This window comes from Mesocricetus auratus, unplaced genomic scaffold, assembly GCF_017639785.1.
Source record: "Mesocricetus auratus isolate SY011 unplaced genomic scaffold, BCM_Maur_2.0 Super-Scaffold_100026, whole genome shotgun sequence".
In the NCBI taxonomy this organism is placed as follows: Eukaryota; Metazoa; Chordata; class Mammalia; order Rodentia; family Cricetidae; genus Mesocricetus; species Mesocricetus auratus.
Window position 1 is genome coordinate 8,742,223 of NW_024429207.1, and position 23,537 is coordinate 8,765,759.

Sequence of the window (23,537 nt, forward strand, 5' to 3'; positions counted from 1 at the left end):
TCCACTTGGTCAAAGCTAGTCAGATAGCAAAGGCAAGAGTCGGTGTAGGAGATCACCATGCAATGGCCAAATTCGGATAAGGAGACTAGTCCTTCAGAGGCTAGCAAGAGAAATGCTTTACAGCGGAATGGTGACTAGAGAAGTATAGTACAGAAATGCAGCTTGTCCTGTTTTCAAAGACCTCACAGGGAAGAAATCTTGCCATATTAAATAATGTTTTGTTGGCATCTAGGTAGATAAATGTAGGGACAATTATTTATTAAGGACAGTTGTTTATGGTATTGAACTTAAGATGTTACAACTGAAAGTCACGAGAGTGTAATCGTGTGCCCAGTGACCACAGGCAGAAACCAACTGGGCCTAGGTAATAGCAATTTGCACCACAAACCTACTTCTTGCTTTCAATTCTGTCTCCATTCACCTTGTTCACTTTTCACCGACACAAGGAACCACTGTAGTAACTTGTGGTGAGTCCTTGGGCACCCCCTCCCTAGGTTTCAAAAAATGGAATCAGGTTAGGTGTTCTCTGTTTCTTGCATATGCTATTACACTTTTACTACACATCAATCTGGCTGCATCTGTAATGGAAAGGAAATTGACTCATTCCTTTGCAATAACATTTCCTTAACCAACTGGAGTCCTCAGAGTTAATCGAGAAGGAAAGAGTTAATCTGAGCTTATCTATGAGCAAAGAGTATCCTTAGATTCCTAACTTGTGGATACTGTGGGAAGCTGGGTCCACTTGAGCAAAAAGGGTTCTTTGTGACAGCCAGTGCTGGAGGAACTCTGCCCTCCTTCCTTCCCTTCCCTCCCTTCTCTCCCTCCTTCCCTCATGACCTCCCTCCAGACCTCCTTCCCTCCCCACCCATTTTCGGGTTTTTTTTCCTTGTTGTTTCCGGGAGTTTCCTTATTGCTTTTGAGACAGGACCTTCTCCTGTGTACTGGATGTCCTCAATTCTTCCGGTTGGAAACCTGGATGCCCATTTTGACCAAGAGATTAAGTTCAACTTTACTCATTTTGCAAGGTTGCAAAGAAAATAAAGCAAAGTGACCGTGACCGGAATGATTTTCACTTTGTTTAGGCTCCCTGCACCCAGCCCCCTCTTTGGTTACCTCAGGACCAGTCCGCCTCAGACCACTCCCAATCCCCTCCTCCACTCTCAACCCAATCCCCAGCCTTTGACCACACACTACTTAAATCTTACAGGTTTGCAAGGATCTGCCGCCCACTCACTGCAGAGGGCTTGGCTCTGAAGTCCTGAACTCATTAACTCCAGAGTTCCACCCACAGGCAGCAGCGGGTTCCTCCCCTTAAACTTTCTCCCTCAAGTTCAGTTCAGGACCATTGCAATGAATTCCAGGAGGTCATTAAAAAGAAACCAAAAAGGTAACAATTTAACTATTTCTCTAACAATATCCTGTGTTGCACTAATTATGCTAACGCATCTCCTTGTTTTTCTTTCTTTTTTTTTTTTAACTTGAGTTTCACTTTCAGATTTGAAGGAAATGTCTGATTTAAAAAAAAAGTGATAGCTAAGGTGATGCAAGAACTCTGGCTGAATAAAATCAGAACATCCTTGGCTTTTAACGTTAATCCACCTATGTCCCATCTGGGGAGTGAGACTGTGTCAGAATCACACAGCAAAAGAAGGTAGAAGGCGATACAGGTATGAAGGACGAATGTATGATAATCCTAATGCAAAATCAAATCCGATTCCTGTGGTAAAACATCAATTTTATGAAGCAATTAAAACAAAGAAACGTTTCCTCTGTAGACTTCTGTTCTTGGAAAGATGGGCGCATTAAGAGACCTCTGAAGTAATTTTGTAAATAGGCTTTAAAAAGGGAGTAAAGGTGGCTCTGAGGTTGGGGGGGAGGGAGTAAGGAGTAAACAGGATCAAAATACATGTGTATGTGTAGTATATGGTATGAAATTCTCAAAGAATATGTAGAAAGATTATATTAAAAATTAATTTAAATGCTTTTTAAAAAATTGCACCATTGCCTTAAAGAAACAAAATCCCAGGTTAAAAACTCTTTTATTAGTTGGCCAGAAGGGAGCTGACATTTTATGATAACATTCTTGAGAAAGAATTCTTGGATGTTTCTAGGAACTAGGGATTGGCTTCCTGTTCCAGAATAAAAAGAGGATGATGGGAGAGGAAGGTGATCTCTTTAGGGAATTGTATAGCAAGGTCTGGAACCAGGATGAAAATTTATGGACTAGTTGGAGGAAAATAGTCAACCTTTCACTTATAGAAGTTGTCATAAGTTGTGTCCCTGACTTTATAATGTGATTATGTTTTGATATGTATCTGCATGTAGGTGCTCATGTATTAACTTAGAAAAAGATATTGCAATGTTTGTAAACCCAATTATAAATCGTGGCTAACTCTAGGTATGCAATCCCCACACTCCCAGCCTTAGTCATAATATAATATAATGTCTCCTTGAGTGAAGAAATGTAGTTCTATATGCCTTCAAAACTGCTTCCCCAAATGCAAGATCTTCTCTCTCTTCCTCTTCCCTTGTCTCTCATTAAGAGTCATTCAGCAGTAACTTTTTCTTCATTCTCATTTCATACTTTAACTGTATTTTGTCTGTTTGATTAGCATGTGGCTTTGCATATGTCAAACTATGGTTTCCTCTTTTCTTAGTTATTCATGTGACTATGGAGTTTGGAATTTAACAATTGTTTCCCAAAATATTTTAAAGCTTTCTTTTACTGTTACCTATTAACTCATGTTACTGATGAAAATCTATTCATAAAAATGGATCTCTTTTTCTTTGGGAATAATTAATGATATGATCTCCTTACAAAATGTTTAGGATTTGTGCCTGTCTTCTCTCTCTCTCTCTCTCTCTCTCTCTCTCTCTCTCTCTCTCTCTCTCTCTCTCTCTCTCTCTCTCTCTCTCTCTCTCTCTCTCTCTCTCTGCCTCTCTCTCTGCCTCTCTCTCTCTCTCTCTGCCTCTCTCTCTCTCTTTCTCCCTAAAAGTGCCCCAAATTCTTGATTTCATTGTAGTAATATTTTACATCATGTCTGTCACAAGACAAGTAATTGAAATTGTAGAATGTAAACTGTGCTAATGAGGTACTGGTATAATGTAAGATTTTATTTATAAGTAATATAAAGGCAGGTAACCTTTTGTATAGGAAATAGCAGTGTTTGTGTTTAGGACGAATAAAGAATTCATGGGGTGGGAGTGAGGGAGATTTCTAAAGCACTGGAGAAACCTTTGTTTCTTGATTTGAGTAGTGATTCCAGTGATATAGCCATTTATGAAAATTCAAAAATTTGTACATTTATGATTTGCGCACTATTTTGTATGCATTTAAAATATGATTGTTAAAATTAAAGTCAATCAGGGTAGGCCTCGTGTGCAAAGCTAAGCTTATATCTAAGAACATGAAATGGAAAGACAGAAGAGGGAAAATGCAAAACCTGACATGAGGGACAGGATTACACAGGATCACCAATATCTGCTTGGAAGCGATTCCACAGGAGAGACTACAGAAAGTGTAGGAAAGGATATTACCATAGAAAAAGAAATTATAAAAGTTGAGGGAAAACATGAACCTTCAGACGAAGCAAGTAGCAGTAGACACATTTTGAAGAAAAGGCATAACATGAAATATCCTTTTGAAATTTTGCATTACCTCATTTAAAGAAAAGACATTAAAGTGTATAAAGAGAAACTATTAAGAAAGTCTTCATAAGCCAGGCGCTGGTGGCACACACCTTTAAGCCCAGCACTTGGGAGGCAGAGGCAGATGGATCTCTGTGAGTTCGAGGCCAGCCTGGTCTACAGAGTGAGTTCCAGGACAGTCTCCAAAATAATACAGAGAAAACCTGTCTTGAAAAACCAAAAAAATTTATATAAAAGAAGAGAAATTGGATTAATGATGGAGAATAGGAGACAAGAAGATGATGCCTTCATGATTTTATGTGAAATTTATTTTTAAATCATTTTTATTTTTATGAATATTTTCCTGCATATCTATATGTGTATACTATGTATATGCCTTTGTGAACATGGAGGCCAGAATGAATGTATATCCCCTAAAACTGGAGTTACAAATGATTGTGAGTTACTATGTGGGTGATGGGAATTGAACCCTGATCTTTTAAAAGACCAGAAAGTGCTTTTAGTTGCTAAACCATTTCTTTAATCTCATGATGCATATTTGAGGTTAATATTCCTGTATTTAAAAAGTGTAACAAAGCTCTTTACTTTGTTCAATTAATATATGCTAATAAAAATTAATAAAATAGAAGTCTGTGCTTCAATAAGTCGTGTACCAAAACTATTAAAGACCAAAACAGCAAAGGTCAAACTTTCAAAGGTCTTTGGATTTTGTCAATAACCTACAAGCAAATGCTTCAACTCATTTCATTAGTAAGCCAAATACTACTCTACAACAACTCACGGGCCCAGAGCTTTCTTTTTTATTTTTAAAGTAAAATAAAAAGCAGTTTGAAGGGACTCGACTGTGCAGATGATCTTTTGTCACTGCTTGGGAACAATGCAGGTCGTCTCTCTGAGGGGAATCACCTGTAATTCATGCTCAGCCACTGTGAATTCATGAGTGGCATTGGGATTCTCCCTGGGTATTCGTGGAGTCCCTTATATTTCAAATGCTCTACCCACTTTAGTGTTTCTACTGCTGCCACTTTTCTGGTGCTTAGCTGTGAGTATCTCATGACAAATTTGAAATTTTCATTATAAAGTAAAAAATTACAAGACAATCTATGGGGCCTCTGGTAGTAGATCAGTATTTATCCCTAGTACACAAATGGACTTTGGAAACCCATTCCATATAGAGGGATACTCTGAAAACCTAGACACATGGGGAAGAGTCTAGGCCCTGCTCCAAATGATATGACAGACTTTGAATATTTTCCCCCCCCCGGAAGGCCTCACCCTCCCTGGGGAGCAGAAAGGGGAAGGGATAGGGAGCAGGTTGGTGATGGCCAGGGGAGGAGGGGAAGGAGAGGGAACTGGGATTAACATGTAAAACAAACTTGTTTCTAATTTAAATAAAAAAGAAAACAATTACAAGACACAAGACAGTTAAAATCATATGCTCAAATTATGAATAAAAATTTTCAAAATGGTTTGAATCTGAAAAAATACTTACAGGAACAAAATATAAATAAAAACTTTCAAAAATGTCTGCATTTGAAAAAAATACCAAAAAAAACTTGCAGAATTATGTGCTTTTAACTCCCAGTGTTATTACTCTGGCTGAATAATGGTTTTAATATTACATTGCTTTATCCTGAGAGCCAGAGGATCAGCTCAATTTATCCCTTTGATCCTTGCAGTTACCTTTGGAGAATTTCATCTAGATCTGAGAAATGAATTAATTTGTCCAAAGCTACAAGACAGAAGTACCTTTATGAGAACGTAGGTCATGTTATTCCAGAGTCTACTCTACTCACTATGTTCCTCTAAGTTTTCACTGATTCTTCAGTGACTATTGACTGATACAACATAAAATTATGAATGAGATTTCTTAGTGTTAGGCTTTTCTAATTAAGCTACATAAAATGTTCCGTGCTTACTGATAGTTACAAATCCAAAACCCTAACTTTTCATATTTTGGCAATATCAACCGCTGCTATACTAACAGTTACAGGGATGGATAGATATGGAAAAGACAGGGGAGCATGTGTCTCCTGTGCCACAAAGTAAGAAGGCATCATGAAATTCCGTATAGTCAGTAGATGTGAATATAGTTGTAGGTACAGTCTTTTAAATTGTGAATGAAACACTATATTAGGTGAAGATAAACATGACAACAGAAAACTAGTAAAGGAAATGAGAGAATGGAATAGTTAAACTCCTATCATTCAGAGTAGGACAAAATTGATTCAGATCAGTAACCACATGGGTGAGCCTGAGGATATTATGGCACGTGAAATACATTAGACAAAAGAAGACAAAAATCACATCCGTGAAAGAAGAACTTGTAGAATTATAAAGCTGTGGTTTCTGGAGGTTAAAAAGAGTGCAGGCAGGCAGAGGAAAGAGAAGGTGACTAACAAATACAGAAATGACTTGGATTACTATAGCTAAAGGTGATTGGTTGTATATTTCAACGTAACTAGGAAAAAGGATTTCAAACGTTCACAGGATAAGGAATTGATAAATATTTGAAGTATTGAACATGAATATCACTCTGGTTTGCTCACTATATATCATATACATACTAAAATAGCTACTGTATTCCAGAAAGGTGTGTAATTATTCTGTGTTGATAAAAATAATTTCAAGAGATTTTAGTCTGGAGTTCACCGACTTGGAGACAGTTTTAAAAATAGTAATATAACAATGGATAAAATAACCATAGTTGTAAAGAAATGGCACTATTGAATTTCTTATCTTTATGGTGGGATAAAGAATGAGAAAGAAGTATCTACAGTTTATTTCACTTACTGATGTTATTTGAATTATTTCTGCTTGGTGCGTTACTCTATGGTATGCACTTGCATGTTGCAAAGGTTATTAAGAAGTCTTTTATAGATTTGAGTGATAACACCTTAAACGAATACACCAAAGGATATGAAAGCATGGTAATAACCAATGATTTTTATATTTCTCTTATAGGGCAGAATCATGAAAGGGTGTCCATCCTATCTGATATACTCCTTCGGGGGACTTTTGTCCCTATGGATTCTTTGTGTAGCTTCCACAAACCAATGTACGGTGAGACATGAGGTAGCTGACTGCAGCCATTTGAAGCTGACACACATACCTGACAACCTTCCTGCTAATATAACAGCGTTGAATCTTAGCCACAACCAACTCAGAGGCTTACCATCTACCAATTTTACAAGATACAGCCAACTTACTATCTTGGATGCAGGGTTTAACTCCATTTCAAAACTGGAGCCAGAACTGTGCCAAACACTCCCATCATTGAAAGTCTTGAATCTCCAGCACAATGAGCTATCTCAGATTTCAGACAAAACTTTCGTCTTCTGCAGGGACCTGATAGAACTTTATCTAATGTCTAACTCAATACACAAAATTAAAAACAACCCTTTCAGAAGCCAGAAGGTAAGAGGGGTATGCTCATTTTGTTCTCAGAAATGCAAATATTATCTACATTTATGTGAAGTTACGTTTTCAAGTTGCTGAACCATCAAAGTCTGATAGCTATGAAGGTAACAGTACAAACGCTGATCAACCCTTTTCCTGATGGCTGGGATGTGCCTGTGCACGTGGGCACTGTGATATAAATCTGCCCCACATTACAGTCTTAAGTCTATATGAACATTGAGAAATATTCTTCTCTTGTGTTGTCTCATTTGAAATAGGGCTTAGAAGAGAGACCTCATGGGCAGAAATGCACCTGAGTATCTTATAGGGACCACAGAATATAAACTCATGGTGCTGCTGAATTTATGATGTGAAGTCATAAGAAACACAACCAGTCCAAATCTGACTCCAATAAAAGTAACAAATTGATACAATGGTAAAGCAGACTGTTGGGATAAATATTGCCTACTCCTTGGAGTTTAAGAAATCTCGGAACATTGCCTTTTCAATGGGTTCCACTCTTTTCTTTTTAAATTTGCTTGAGTTTTAAATTTATGAAAAGTATGTGCTATTAGCTAGTGACCTCAGCAACTCTAAAGTGCTTTATTTAAACCAAAGCCATTTGTAAATCAGTTTATCTTTTTTATTTTGTGGCCTCAAATAAAATGTCCAGCCTTATTCCTTCTCAGATGCCAAGGACATAATGTACTAATTTAAGTGCACTGAAGAGCATTGATAAAGCAATAACTTGACCAGTCTGTGAGCCTTCTTAAATCAGTGTGCAGGGAATTCCTTCCAGTATAAAGACCTCACCATCTGACCAAAGGAATTACCAGAGAAACACATTTTTTCTTTTTAATGTATACATGAAAGTCTTAATTCTTTAATAGAAATTTCATTTGGCTTTCCCCTAGCAGACATCACTGGTTTTCCTACTTTTTGCTTGAATTTGAAGCTTACAGGAGGATGCCCTGGTCCTCCAGCTTTTATAATCTTTCTGCACCCTCTTCCAAGATGATCCCTGAGCCTCAGCTTTAGAGACTGTGTTGTTTTCTCAAAGGAGGGCTTTTTTTCTTTCTTTCTGTAACTAGTTTTCAAGGTGCATGCATTATATTATGTTTACTAAATTGATGCTTATTATAAATAAACAAATAAATCATTAATTGTCCTTATATCATAAATTATAAAGCTTAAATCCTTTAACTTGGTGAAAGAAATAAGGTAATTCATAAAGAGACTAAATCCTTGCAACAAGGGTGGGGTTTTTTTGTTGTTGTTTAAATTTTTAGATTGCAATAGAATTACATCACATACCCCCTTTCTGCCCTCCATACCATCCCAGGTACCTTCTCTCAAATTCCTGTCATGTTCCCCACCACTCTCATGGATAGCCTCTGTTTCCTTAATTTTTATTGTTACATGTGTATGTGTGCACACACATGCAAGCACACACATATAGAAATATAACCTACAGAATCTGTTTTTGTTGTTTGTGTGTATATGGCTTCAGGGCTAACCACTTTGCATTGGACAACCCAGTAAAGGGGCTCATCCCCAAGAGAGGCTAAACTTTCTTCTCCCAGCAGTCACTAACAGTCTGCAGTTCTTTGTCCAGAGATGGGTCCCCTTGAAATTTACCCCGTTCCTTGTAACGTGTCTGTTGATATTGCCATTCCCCTGGTCTTGTTTGTGCAGTCACATATAGGTAAGACTTTTTCACAGCAAACTGGTACAAACATTGAAGAGGAGTGGGTGAAAGGCTGTAACAGTGATGGTGGTGTTTTTAGTTGCAACAAAGCTTGTCATTCCTTCAGAATAATAGAGAAATTGGTCATTTTTTTCCCTTGGAGATACTTCAATTCACACACTTGGAGGCTGTTGCTTCTCGTGTCTCTAATATGCATGCCTATTTTTCATTCTCAGAATTTAATTAAATTAGATCTTTCACATAATGGCTTATCATCTACAAAGCTGGGAACTGAGGTCCAACTGGAAAATCTCCAGGAGCTCCTCTTATCGAAAAATAAAATCTTTGCACTAAGAAGTGAAGAACTCGATTTTCTTGGAAATTCTTCTTTACAGAAATTGGACTTGTCATCCAATTCACTTAAAGAGGTAAGAAGCCAAGGAAAAATTATTTCCTGTTCTATTTTTATTCGTGTGTAATCCCTCACTGTGTTGCATAGATGGGAATTTAGGATTTCTAGTGAAACAAAATGATAAACTCTGCCAAGTCATCCTTCAACACTTGTTGGGAGCCACTGCCACCTTCATCCAAAGAGAGTTGAGAATTTTCCCATTGATGGGGCCAATTCCAAACCCTGTGCCATTGCAAAGCTGTTCTTTGATTTTTGAAAAGACTCTGACTTTAGTTTCCTAGTTGTATAGTGAAAATTAAACTCCTTCTCCTGAGATCTCTATAGGAATGAAAACACTATGTTGGTTAAGAGCTCAGGCCACCACTCCTACCCAGGATTTGTCTTTTAACAATTGTGCAATCATATAACTCATTCCAGTGATATGTGCTTCAGTCTTCCAAATCTGCGCTCTAACAGCACTACCTCAAGGGACCTAGGAGGCAAAATAATTTATTAGCGTGTCTGTAATATGGCAGCTTTTAGTATAAAAATTCCTAGTCATGGAATATTTCTCAGTTATTTTGTTTTTCTTTGGCCTATGATCTCCAGCTGAACTCTTTTTCTACATAGCTGTGTATATATTACATGCATTTGGTACTTTTGAGTTCATTGAGTAGTGCTTATATGTATGTGTTTAGAACTGACCTCGTAGTATTAGACAACCAATTAGAGACTCATCCCTAGGGAAAGACTGACTCTCCGTCTCTCACCAGTCATTAATTGCCTGGAACTCTTCATCTCTAGGGTATTTACAAGCTGTGAGAATATGAGAAGCCCTTAACAAATAGTTTTATAAAGATATTTTTCAGATATAAGAGACTGGAAAAATTATCCTGAAAGAATAATGGAATAATTTGTGTATGCTACACACTTTATTTTCAAAACAAGTGTTCTCTGATTACAACACACGTTCCCATAAATTATAAAATATATAAAAATGAGTGTTAATAAAATCACTTAAAAGTCTACCATCAGAAACAAACATTGCTAGTATTTGCGTATATATATTTACAAGTCTCCAAATAATTAGAAGACAGCCAACAACAACTCAATCTCAGAACACTTAACTCAGTACCAACACTGGGAAAATTGTTTCTGCATATTTTATATGTATATGCATGGTATTCTTAATCAACTTATTATTTTTACACAAGAATAAAGAAATACAAAGAAGGGCAGGTAACAGGGTGGTATTTCTGGTTCCTTACCCAAGACTATGCTCTCTACACCCATACGACACTGACTCTTGGAGGCAAAATTAATATCATATCATTGAACATCTCCCACACAATAATAATAATTTAAATAATAATAATTTAAAGAGAACACCTTAACTTTCAAGGCTGCAAACAATGTTATCAGGAGAATGTACCATAATTTAACTTTTGATTTTAACTCAAAAAACAAAACAAAACCTTAAGAACACCTCTTTTCATAGTCCTACTTATTTTTGCTCCATTAGCCCAAACGTGTTACAAGTTACATAGGAGAAATCCAAGTCCTTTTGCTCTTATGGTAAAGGCATGTGCCCAGCCCTGGCTATTGCCCTCTGGAGTCCCTCTTTGAATCCCAGGACAGCTGAGGCTTCTGATAATGGAATGCGAGTCAGTGGAAGAAAGTTGAAAACACTATCATAAAATAAAGACAGAAGAAAACCTGGAAAGACAAAACTGACAGCTCACTTTAGAGTTCTGGAAGACAGCATACATGGTACTGTCTCATTACATGTGGCCACTGAAAGCAGTCACCAAGATAAACTCAGGGTCTGCCCCATTCCTGCTTTCACACATAATTTACTAAATGCAACTGGATTCAGTGTGGTTTATGAAAAATGCTAGTAGACGCAAGCTTACCTGGGAAGCCGGGGAAGACCCTGGAGTGTGGGTGTGGGTGGGGTGATTACAGGCATAGAGTGAAGAAGGAATCATTCACTACAGGGATAGAAGGGACTGCCCTGCCCAAGTCATTTGGTGGAAGAGGGTAACTGAGCAAAGACCATTTTAGTGTGTCCTATAGAGCCTGTTACATCTGGGTGTTTTGTTTATTTTTGAACTGCCAGTTTTCTCCAGGGTGTTTTCATGCAGTTGGAAAGTTATCTACTCTCCTTTTGAACAACGCCCAACTAGACCTTCACCTCACAGAGAAGCTATGCTGGGAACTTTCAAACACAAGCATCCAGAATCTCTCTCTGGCTAACAACCAGCTTCTTGCAACCAAAGATACCACATTCTCCGGACTGAAGCAGACAAATCTCACCTCGCTTGATCTTTCCTACAACAACCTGCGTGACATTGGTAATGATTCCTTCTCTTGGCTCCCACACCTCAGGCACCTGTCTCTGGAGTACAATAATATACAGTGTTTGTCTCGTCGTTCTTTATACGGACTTTCCAACCTGAGGTTCCTGAATTTGAAACGAGCATTTACTAAACAAAGTATTTCACTTGCTTCACACCCCAAAATTGATGATTTCTCCTTTCAGTGGCTAAAATATTTGGAATATCTCAACATGGACGATAATAATATTCCGGGTACAAAAAGCAATACATTCACGGGCTTGGTGAGCCTGAAGTACCTAAGTCTTTCGAAAACTTTCACAAGTTTGCAAACTTTAACAAATGAGACATTTTTGTCACTTGCTCATTCTCCTCTGCTCACACTCAATTTAACGAAAAATCACATCTCAAAGATAGCAAGTGGTACTTTCTCTTGGTTGGGCCAACTCAGGATACTTGATCTTGGTCTTAATGAAATTGAGCAAGAACTCACCGGACAGGAATGGAGAGGTCTGAGAAATATATTTGAGATCTACCTGTCCTATAACAAATACCTCCAACTGACTAGTAACTCCTTCGCTCTGGTTCCCAGTCTCCAAAGACTGATGCTCAGGAGGGTGGCACTTAAAAATTTGGAAGTCTCCCCTTCTCCTTTCCACCCTCTTCGTAACTTGACTATTCTGGACTTAAGCAACAACAACATAGCCAATGTAAATGAGGACTTGTTGGAGGGTCTTGAGAATCTAGAAATTCTGGATTTTCAGCACAACAACTTAGCAAGGCTCTGGAAGCATGCAAACCCTGGAGGTCCTGTTAATTTCCTGAAGGGCCTATCTCACCTCCACATCCTGAACTTAGAGTCTAATGGCTTTGACGAAATCCCCGTGGAGGTGTTCAAGAACTTATTTGAACTAAAGAGCATCAATCTAGGATTGAATAATTTAAACATACTTCTACCATCTATTTTTGATGACCAGCTGTCTCTGAGGTCATTGAACCTTCAGAAGAACCTCATCACATCAGTTGAGAAGGATGTTTTTGGGCCAGCTTTCCAAAACCTGAGTAGTTTAGATATGCGCTTTAATCCATTTGACTGTACATGTGAAAGCATTGCCTGGTTCGTTAGCTGGATTAACCAGACCCATACTAACATCTCTGAGCTATCCACTCATTACCTCTGCAACACTCCACCTCAATACCATGGCTTCCCAGTGATGCTGTTTGATACATCATCCTGTAAAGACAGCGCCCCCTTTGAGCTCCTTTTCATGATTAATACCACTGTGCTCCTGGTTTTTATACTTATGTCATTGCTCATTCACTTTGAGGGTTGGAGGATATCTTTTTACTGGAATGTTTCAGTTCATCGGGTTCTTGGCTTCAAGGAAATCGAAGCACAGCCTGAACAATTTGAATATACAGCATACATAATTCATGCCCATAAAGATAGTGACTGGGTTTGGAAACACTTCTCCCCCTTGGAAGAACAAGACCAATCTCTCAAATTTTGCCTAGAAGAAAGGGACTTTGAAGCAGGTGTCCTTGGACTTGAGGCAATCGTCAATAGCATAAAAAGAAGCAGAAAAATTATTTTTGTTATAACATACCATCTGTTAAAAGACCCTCTGTGCAGAAGGTAGGTGGATTTTGTGAGTGTTTATGTCTGCACTTGTTTTTCAACTGAATTTGCAAAATTACTACATTCACAATTCATAAAATTCTTAACAAAATTAAGGGGGAAATAATAATTTTCAGTGAAAGTGCAAGTAAATTCCACAAATAATTTTAGATTGTTAAGATTTTAACATTTACCAATTATATGTCAATTATCTAATCATTCATTTTGATGTTTTATTTAGATTCAAGGTACACCATGCAGTTCAGCAAGCTATTGAGAAAAATCTGGATTCAATTATATTGATTTTTCTTCAGGATATTCCAGATTATAAACTAAACCATGCACTCTGTTTACGAAGAGGAATGTTTAAATCTCGTTGCATCTTGAACTGGCCAGTTCAGAAAGAACGGATAAATGCCTTTCATCATAAATTGCAAGTGGCACTTGGGTCACGAAATTCAGCACATTAAAATTATTTGGAGATTAAATTGATAGATAGATCCAATTTATAAAGGCCTATCATAAATCTGAGTTTTACTTGAAAGTTTCATGTTTATTTATATGTATAAATGATGATATTGTATCATAATTGAATCTCATGTTTTAAAGTATTTTTTATTTCAGGCCTCTCATCAACAGTTGGTTTATTCATTCATTCCAAATAAATACTTGAACAGTTAAAAGCATCCTCTATTTTTTGAGTTCGCAGTTGATATTTGAGGTATATCACAGCTTCAAAGGGGTTTTAAAATAGTCTTTACTAAAACCGAGAATTTTATAGGTATAATTTTTTAAGATGGAGTTTTCCTGTGTAACCCAGGCTGCCCTGGAAATTACTATGCTAAAATCTGATCTTGAAGACATGAAATCACAGAAATATGCCCGTCTCAGTCTCCAGAGCGATGTTTTTAAAGGTGTGTGCCACTACACTCAGCTACATGAGATTTTATAATACTCACATTTGGAAACATTTATAGAAGGAAAGATATCTGATTTTATGATACAAGCCTACTTCAATGCTAACAGAGTAAAATATTAAGAGTTTTTTTTATTTGGAAGCTTTGTGTTTTATTTTGATGTTGGTTTTGAGAACTGTTAGGTAGTTTTTAAACCTGCATACCCAAGAGAAGAATATTTTCATAATCTTCACAGTGTAACAGGCCCCTAGACCGTAACACAGCTGACCCCATGGTGGAGGTACTATTTAGGTCATACAACTCAGTATGAAGATAGCACCATCAGCCAAGATGAAAATGAAGGCCAAGTTCATCAGTCCATAGTTCTGGGAAGTCTCTAAATGTACTCACCTTGCTTTTTGGCTTCTGTAGTTCTGCTTCTGGCTAACCATTCTTCTTAAGTGAAGTATGTCAACACAGACTAAGTTCTTTGTGCTTAAAAGCTCACTCTGAGAAAGACTCTGGGATATCTACTCTGTAATCACAAACACTGGCTGGCTAATAAAGACTTCCTATTGGCTTAAACCCATGTCATAGCAGTTTTTTTTCTAGCAGATGCCCCACAACAGTAGATGACTTTTATTACTTAGTAAAATAGATAATAGAACAAATATTTGTATTTTCCTAATATTTATGTTTCTTTTGCAGGAGAATTTAAATAATTTTCTTAGACATTTTAAATAAAGGATTGCTTTGTTTAAAACAGCATTTATTTCCCCAGATCACAGACTCAGGAGGTGACTTTGGTCAAATCACTTGGTCTCAGTGGGATTCTTGGACTCTTCACCCATGAAATTATAATGACATATAAAACCTCAAATAATTAGAGATGATGATTTTGGTATAATATCCCTCCTAGTTAAGACCATTAGATTATGTTTTTAATAAAACAAACACTTCATTGTAAACTTGTATTTTGCATTAAAGAACCATACCATTTGATGGTTTTGCTCAAATTGTTTCAGCATTGAATTTGAGGAGTCCTTCTAACAGTCACTTGTGTCTCTTTTTCCCTTTAGTGTACTACTCTCTCCCTGGTGTGTGTGTGTGCACTTATTTTGAAACTGCATTATGCAAGGTAATCTTGGATGTTCCCTTGCTCCCTGTTTAAGCAGTCTACAAGGAGTTTTGGATCCTTCTAATCGAGAGCAGCATTATTATATTATACCTTGACATGCTTGTTAGCAAGTGAGTGCCTTCCATGCTTCCAAAGCAAGCAATACAAATGAAAATCAACTCACACATATGCACATATCTTTAAATATTTTCATATCCATATACATCTAATGTGTATATTAAATTAGCTAATCAGAATGTTAAAATAAGCCATGGAGTATTTTGGTGTCTCCAACTCTAATCCATTATCACACTGACTATTTTTATCTCCACCTTGCTTTTCTGTGGCCATCCATACCAACACAGATCACTGTCACTGTATTTCCACATGCTGTGGAAAGTAATGTTCACAGATACACTAAGATGCTTACATGCGATGCCTTTTACATTAGTTTTATATTCTGTTTTTCAAATTGCTTCAGATAACATTTCCTCCTCCCTCCCCTCAATGAGGTTAATATGTTCTTTTATAATATAGTTACATTTTCTTGTCACAGTCTGCATTCTACCCTGAAATTCCTGGATCTCTGACACTGCTTTAGTTTGCTTGCATACACAAAAGCGTGTTCTTTGTGTGGTGAAGTTTTATGGGTTTTGTCAAGTGCATGACATATTAAAGTTCATCACTTTGCAATCTTATAGGGTAGTTTTCTCACCTGAAAACATGCCCCAGGAACTGTCATTAAAAGGGGACTAAAGCAGTAACTTAGTGGTTAAGGGTGCTGCTTGCTGCTCTTGCAGAGGACCTGAATTTGATTCTCAGCATGTAGGTCAGGTGGCTTACAACCACCTACAACTTCATCTGCAAGAGATGTGATACTCTCTTCTGCTCTATGAGGACATCCACATGTAAATGTGCAAACTCACACAGAGATACATACAGACATAAACAAAAAGATAAAATTTTAAAAATTTATTCGAATTCGGCTTCTCTTGGAATTCTTATCAATTATGGCCTATTCACTAATTTCGAAGGTTTATGTTTTACATAATGCCATACGAATAAAGTCATGGTAAGTAGCTAAAAATGATGAGTTAATTGACTTATTTGGAACATATTATTTGCTGAATTTAACGAGCAACTTGCTGACACATTCAGTGGATGTAAATACATCATATCACTCTCAGGGCTGAGTTCACATGCTTGCAATAAGCAACATGACCAGTATTAAGGCAGACTACATGCAGACAGAAAACAGCAACTGCATGGCAACCAAGGGCTGATGCAACAGAGCTCATCACAGCAGAACATCACATGACCACTAGAAACCACAAAGACTAACATGGCCAATGGAGACGAATGATAACTGTCCCTTGTTTCTTTATACTCTGGTCTCCAATCCTTAGCCAGTCCTGCAAAATAGACTGTTACCATCATTCACTGGGTGCCATGACACATATGAAAATCCCACATGAGGAGAGAAAAGAGGCATAAATCTATCCTAGGAATTCCTGTCTTCTCTCCACCTTCATTCATGAATAATCCCCTCCCTTATTAACTTTGTCCATGTGATGTGCTATCCACAAATGCAGCCGATGTCTGACTCACTCTGAGAATGCACTTGGATCTTATGCATGCACTTTTGCTCTATGATAAAACTTCCAACCCCCGGTGTTTTGTCTATCTCTGGAGCATTTTCTAGACTGTTTTGAGAGTCAAGGAACACTAAGTTGGGATCTCCCTCTTACCCATCTCTCTCTCTCTCTTTCTCTGAGAAAACCTCACCCCTTACCCTTTATCAACTCCCAGTTTCGAAGGAGTCTGTACAATCTAAGCCTATAGTCACCCATAGCATGACTCTATGGAGAAAGATGTTAATTTTCTCAGTATCTACTGCCATTACTTGTTAACACATATTTCTTCAACATACAGGTAAGATTTGTTTTTAACTGCAATATATAGCTTCCTCTATTAAGGTATCATAAAACAAACATAATACTTCTTAAACATAACAACTACTTCTCTTGGTAATATTGTCTGTGCTATCAGTATGCTTTCTTTACTCTTGACTGACATATTTTCAAATTATTTTTATAAATTAATCATCGATTTATAGAAGACAGAACCTATTTTTCTCTTATTTTCTTGTCTGCTTTACGATGGCAGACCAAATGGATAAATTTAAACAGAATTCAAATACAATTTTTTTACTGTTTCTTAATATTTAATAGATTAAGACACACAGAGTGACTTGTTTAAACAAATACAAATAAAACTAAAAAATAAATGTGGGGACTCTGACTCGTATTTGACCCATACAGGAAGCAACATCCTAAACATCTGTACACTGCCCTTTGTAATTGTTCTCAGGAGACGTCTTCATCCCTTGGGTTTAAGACAAAGGAATTGAAGGCAGGATGTTTGTCTGACCTTCTGTTTCCACAGAGGCCTTGTCTTGTTTAATATTCTCAAGTTCCCACCATGCAATCTGCTCACTCCAGCTTCCTGTTTGCAAAACAAAGCTCACCTGAATCTATATGGAGCTTAAAATAAATAGCAGTATTTAGGCTTTGCATAAAAATTATATCCTTTTCAACTGGGCTTTAAAAACAAGAATAAATTTGTGAGTGAAGATGAGACCACTTCAATGCCTTTTCTTTAACAATGTCTCATTATTTAAGCAATACCTCTGGTTGCTTATAAAAGAGACATAGTAAATGATGCTGACCATTAGAAGATATAAACAAAAGTGTCCTACAGACTCTAGAAATGGTGAGTAATATCTTAGCCTAGGGCCAAGGACCAGGAATCATTTTCCAACCAGTCTCTCCCTCCCTCTCTCTCCCTCTCCCTCCCTCTCTCTCCCTCTCCCTCCCTCTCTCTCCCTCTCTCTCCCTCACTCTCCCTCTCTCTCCCTCACTCTCCCTCTCTCCCTCCCTCCCTCCCTCCCTCTCTCTCTCTCTCTCTCTCTCTCTCTCTCTCTCTCTCTCTCTCTCTCTCTCTCTCTCTCTCTCTCTGTTTTCTCCAGAAATTCTGGGAAGCAAAGACTTCATTACTGATTAAGTTTTTAGAGTAAGAATATTTTAGCAGTGTTAAGTTACTCTGGTCAAAGATAATGAGGCTCCTCCATAAAGGTGAATAAATTCTGATTCTAATCACCTCAGTAAGAAAGGAAGCACATTGTGGGAACCTCCCTACATTATTTACTCTTCCCATTGCCAAAACAAGATATCTGGCAGCATCAACTTAAGGATGATTGGGTTTAATATAGCTGGGGATGGGGCTACAGTCCATCATAATGGAGAAGACACAGAGGCAGGGGTATGTGGCAGCTAGTTTCATTGATTCCAGTCATAAAGTAGAGAGAAATGGATACCAGTACCCGGTTCACTTTTTCCTTTTTACCATTTTATTTAGTGAGGACTTTGGGTCAGTGTCAGCCACCCTTGGATAGTGTCACATACTCAGGGTGGGGCTTCCTCATTGAGTTACATCTCTAACCCAAACAGATGTGCCAAGAAGTGTGTTTTGTAGGTAACTTTAAATCTAGTTAAGTTGGCATCGTCCAGACTCAGTAGGAAGGCGCTGGAAAGAGCCTAGTATTGAAGTAGGGCTTGGTATGAGTAGCTTCAAGAAGAGGAGGTTTACTAAGGGTGAAGTCGTTGCTTAAGAAATTGCAATCAGGTAACCAAGAGAGGAGAGCCCACTCTATTTTGAGAGTGTTACAGTGACCTTTATTTCTGGACTAAGGATCTATGAAGTGATCTGCTGTATTTAATTTTATAAGACAGAATAAGTTTGCCTGAAGTTGGTGTATCTGTTTTATGTCCAGTAGCAGAATAGCCTATCCTTGGGTACCAAGCTAGCTTCTGATTATTCAGGGGCTTCTTATAGTGAATACTTGGTTGCAAGTGTCAGAAACTCAAGAGTTGTTTTGTCCAAAGTAGATGGTGTGTAGTACATCCAAGCTAGGAAAGGGCAGATGTTTAGTGTTCAGATGACCAGAATGCAGAAGAGGTGGCACACATCTTTAATCCCAGTACTTGGGAAGCAGAAGCAAGGAGATCACTATGAGCTTGAGGACAACATGGTCTACAGTATAGTAAGTTCCAGATGAGTCAGGATTGCATAACAGGTTCCTGTCTCATGAGAAAAAAACAAGAGGCTCAATATCACCTCATCTTGCACTTACTTTTCAATCTGTGTCAGTGTCATTGATGTGGACCTCTGGGATCACAGATAACCCAGAGTTGAGATAACACATTATCTGAGGCTGGGTAATTTTTTTAGTATAATATTTCATTAACTCTTTGAGAATTTCATACTGTGCCAGGTATTCCTGGTTGTCAACTTGACTATATCTAGAATGAACTATAACCCCAAAATGGAGGGCACACATTTGACTCACACCTGTTCTTTAGGAGGATGCAGAGTTAGACTTTAACATTGGTCAAGAATGAGACAACACACTGTTGTTAGTGCAAGGAACCACCAAACCCTGGCTACACTGTACCCTGGCTGTGTGACTCTGGGAGCTCTGGGACCATGCCTTCCTCCCTCAGCCCCCGCCTCTGAACTGCTCTGCTTACCCTGTTTTGGCAGAAAATGATCTCAAGTGGTAAAAACACTAAGTCAAGTGAGATTGCCCTTCCTTGGAGAAACTGTTTTCAAACAGTTGTAGGAAACACAGTCCCTATAGACTTTGCTGATAACAGTTCAACCAGGCAGCTCAGTGCCTCTGCAATCTCTTCTGATGTCATCCATCTCAGGTGGCCTCTTTGACACTATGTGGTCTTGAGGTTTGTTTTCTTCTGTCCTATCCCTAGAGGAGACTGGATCCAGCAGGATGGCACCATCTCCATATAGTCTCTTGCTAGGGATACTGGTGATGTCTCAACACACTAATAGAGTATTTAAAGGAGAGATATTTAAGGGGTGCTCCAAGATCATGTCCAGGATGTCAGGTTTCCTGGTCATAGCATAGTGGATTTTGGACAGTTTACCTTTGAATACAGGTGCCATAGCACACACTCCAAACTTTAACGATAGGATCCACCATCCTTTTATTCTTCTTGCTTCATTTTATTTACATTCAATAAATCTCTTTTCCTCCATTTTCTGTTTTTCTAGATTTACTTATGTCCATCTAGAGTCATGCTGCTATGACTAGGGTATGTTTCCTAAGAGTTTAAGTATTCAGAAACTTGTTCCATAAGGGGATGGTGTTAAGAGATGCAGAAGTCTTTGGGTCAGGCTTTCAAAAGGGACTAAAGTAGCTCTTATATGACTCTTCTGTGGTTCTCTACAGAGGATATTTATGACCGTGTCCTTGTGCTGCCGGGCTTGAAAAGGAGACCCTTCCTCCATAAATGCTCTTCCATCTACCATTTTCATGAGACAAGCACCTTGCTATTTGGACTCTCAACCTTCAAAACTATGAGTGAAATAAACCTTTTTCCTATAAGATGACGCCATTTCAGTTAGCTAACATTTGAGAAAATCCTGGGAGAGAGACAAAACAAAAACAAGCACATGGCAGCCATTATCCTTTTATTTTATGGCCCCACAGAAATCCTATTGTGCCATGGCCAGTATCGTCCGGAAGTGCGATAATTAAGTTTGAGAAGATTTAGTGACACCATTTGAGAGGATGGAGAAGTGCTCTGTGTATGAGTGACGTCTACAGAGAATGATGGAAGCTGTGAATTAGTGGTTTCGCTTTCCTCCAATAACAACTGACAGTCACATACCCACTGTTTAAGTACAGAGTTTCTCAAGAGAAGGACCATCTCACTTGGCTCAGTGTTTATGTTGGTAAGTTTTCTTTGGCGCATCAGACTGAATGCATCTTGAAGGTGCTTTCATTACAGCAGATCCTGCCTTCTTCCCACACAACGACCATCTCTGTCTTGCTCTGTGATGCTTATATGATTGAAGTGGCAATATGAGTAGTGGCGGACGCCTTCTCTGATGCTAGGCAATGCAGCTGGTCATATTAATTCTCTTCGCTGATCGTTAGTTCAGAAGTGGCTCTAATCTAGTTCGAGCCAAAGAAGCCTGAATGGAAGTGAGTTTAAGAAACTTCTGGAAAGTATTTTGCTCCTCAAAAGACAGCATGAACTAAAACTTTCCATCACCTTAAAGGTAGCTATTTAGGAAAAGGTGGCTGGAGTCATAACACTCTGACAATGTGAGAATAAAAAGGAGAGAAAGACCTTGAGTATCTGATGACATGGAGGACTGAGGTGGTATTTTGTTTATGATTTAACAAATAAAGCTTGTCTGAAGATCAGAGTAGAAAGCGAGCCACAGTAGTCAGCCATAGAGCCAGGTAGTGGTGGCACACACCTTTAATCCTAGCAGCTACACTAGCTAGGCATAGAAATTGAGCAGTGGTGGTGCACACCTTTAATCCCAGCACTAGAGAGGAATGTAAGGCAGGTAGAGACAGGACTTCAGCGTATGTAGTCTGCAGTCACACTGAGGACAGGACCGCCCCTTTTGTTCTGAGCCTTGGTAGAGGTAAGAACTCTCTAGAGTTTGACTGCTTTGCTTTTTTGATGCTCAACTTGAACCCCACTATCTGTCTCTGAATTTTTATTATTCGTGCTACAGATAACTTACTCCAACAATCCTAGAACCAACAAAGGACGGGTTTCCTGACCTGTGAGTAAATTAAGCATGAAGGTGCTCAAAGTTGTGTCAATAAGGGGGACTCAGTGCACCTCAATTGCTTGCTGATCTGGGCCTTTGTCTTTTCGACTACATTGTATCTACTGCGGCATCCTGTGTAGACTGTTGTGATTCACAATTAACCTCTATCTTAATGCTATCGTTGATGACCCTAAATGTGCTGTTTCTTGTTATTTTAATATTATTCTCTTAGTAGAACACATAGCTTTTAGTTGAATATTAAGAATATTATCCCATGGCATTGTATGTCTGCATGCCAGAAGAGGGCGCCAGATCTTGTTACAGATGGTCGTCAAGAGCTGCTGTCAAGAATTGAACTCGGGACCTCTGGAAGAACAACTAGAGCTCTTAACCATTGAGCCACCTCTCCAACCCACCCCGGAATGACACTGTAAACGTTTACATTTGTTATGTTCATTATGGAAAATAATCCATCCATTGAAAGCAATCAAGTCATGCAAAATGAATCAAGTTTGAAGTCAATGTAGTGGTATTTCCTCACAGTTCTTTGTCTTTGGGTATTAGTCAGTGTAAACCTGGTGTCACAAAAGAAAAATTAATGATCAAAAGTGGTGAGCTTGTTACCTGTTAATCTCTGTCTAATGATCTCTACCCCATAAAGAAATGCAACTCTCACAAGATGCCCCTATTTGAGATGGGCACTTCACAAACTAATTACTCTTGTTGGTTTTGATTAAATGCCAAGCTTCCAAAACATAAAATTTCTTCCTAAAATATCGTTGTAACTTCCTAATACTTTCTCAATACCATAGCTAAGCATCAGAAGAAAGATAAAATCAAACACTTTGACATTCCTTGTAGCTTGTCTAAAATGAGTGCAGTCCCAGTACATGAATGATTTACTTTCATTGCATTATTCTTGAACTAACAATGGCTCCAGGCAAGAGCATCATGGTCTATCACCTAAGGCTCACATAATGAAAACTGCATGCTGTTGGTAATTAAGGATTAGCCTGGTAGCATCTCACATCTGTCTGAAAAGCTGTTGATGGATGAACAATGGGTGTAAAAGACCCAGCATCTTGCTTAGCAGGGTTTGCAATGCTTGCAATTATAGGTCATTTTCCAGAGCAGTACTGGCAAACAAAAGCATCACTCATTCACCCATTGTCCCTTTTTTATGAGGATAGCTTTTCAGAAAGCTATAGCCACCAGTTAACTGACAATGGTACTTCCTACAATGCCACCTCCCTTTCAGTCACTTTCTATGGATCAGAGATAATAGTTATCATCACTTGAATGTATAGTCACCTGTTTAGAGCCTGTGTATCCACTGAAATACTATTCTAGATTTGCAAGCAAAATAATGTGATTGTGTGGGGTGCCTCTCCAATTAATTCACACCCTAACCATTTCCTAGGGTTATCATAATAAATTATCACAACTGGATGGCTGAAAATAGCACACTTCTGCAGGCTTCGAATCCTACACAGAGTATATGTAGAGATGTTTTCCCTTGGAAAACTACACGTCATGATTTTTCTCTCCCTCTTCCACCCTGGACAGTAATTTTCAGCTGTGGTGGTTCACACCTCTGTCACCACAGGACTGGGGTATTCTCTCCATGTCACTGTTCTCAAAACCTTTTCTTTTTCAAAGCACTTCACCCGTTCTGATTAGGGTCCATGCAAATGACTTCATCTGAGCTTGATCATACTACAGTCCAGCCACCCAGTTTTTTGTCTTATGGCTTCGTCTGAGGTCAACTGTGGTCCAAAACTAATAGTACTA

At 38.3% G+C, this 23,537-nt stretch overlaps 1 protein-coding gene across 3 annotated transcripts; it reads left to right on the forward strand.

Annotated features, from left to right (window-relative positions):
* The first annotated feature begins 1,181 nt into the window (after positions 1–1,181).
* On the forward strand, positions 1,182–14,560 carry Tlr3 (toll like receptor 3). 3 transcript variants are annotated; one of them, XM_013110874.3, is made up of 6 exons: positions 1,182–1,387; positions 1,484–1,667; positions 6,613–7,065; positions 8,971–9,162; positions 11,245–13,097; positions 13,321–14,560. In XM_013110874.3, exons 3-6 carry the CDS (start codon positions 6,622–6,624, stop codon positions 13,547–13,549), a joined length of 2,718 nt encoding a protein of 905 aa, XP_012966328.1. In that variant the 5' UTR covers positions 1,182–1,387; positions 1,484–1,667; positions 6,613–6,621; the 3' UTR covers positions 13,550–14,560. The 3 variants fall into 3 exon arrangements, with proteins under 3 accessions (XP_012966328.1, XP_012966327.1, XP_040587897.1); XM_013110873.3 differs by having other exon boundaries at positions 1,496–1,667; XM_040731963.1 differs by lacking the exon at positions 1,484–1,667.
* The last annotated feature ends 8,977 nt before the right edge of the window (positions 14,561–23,537 follow it).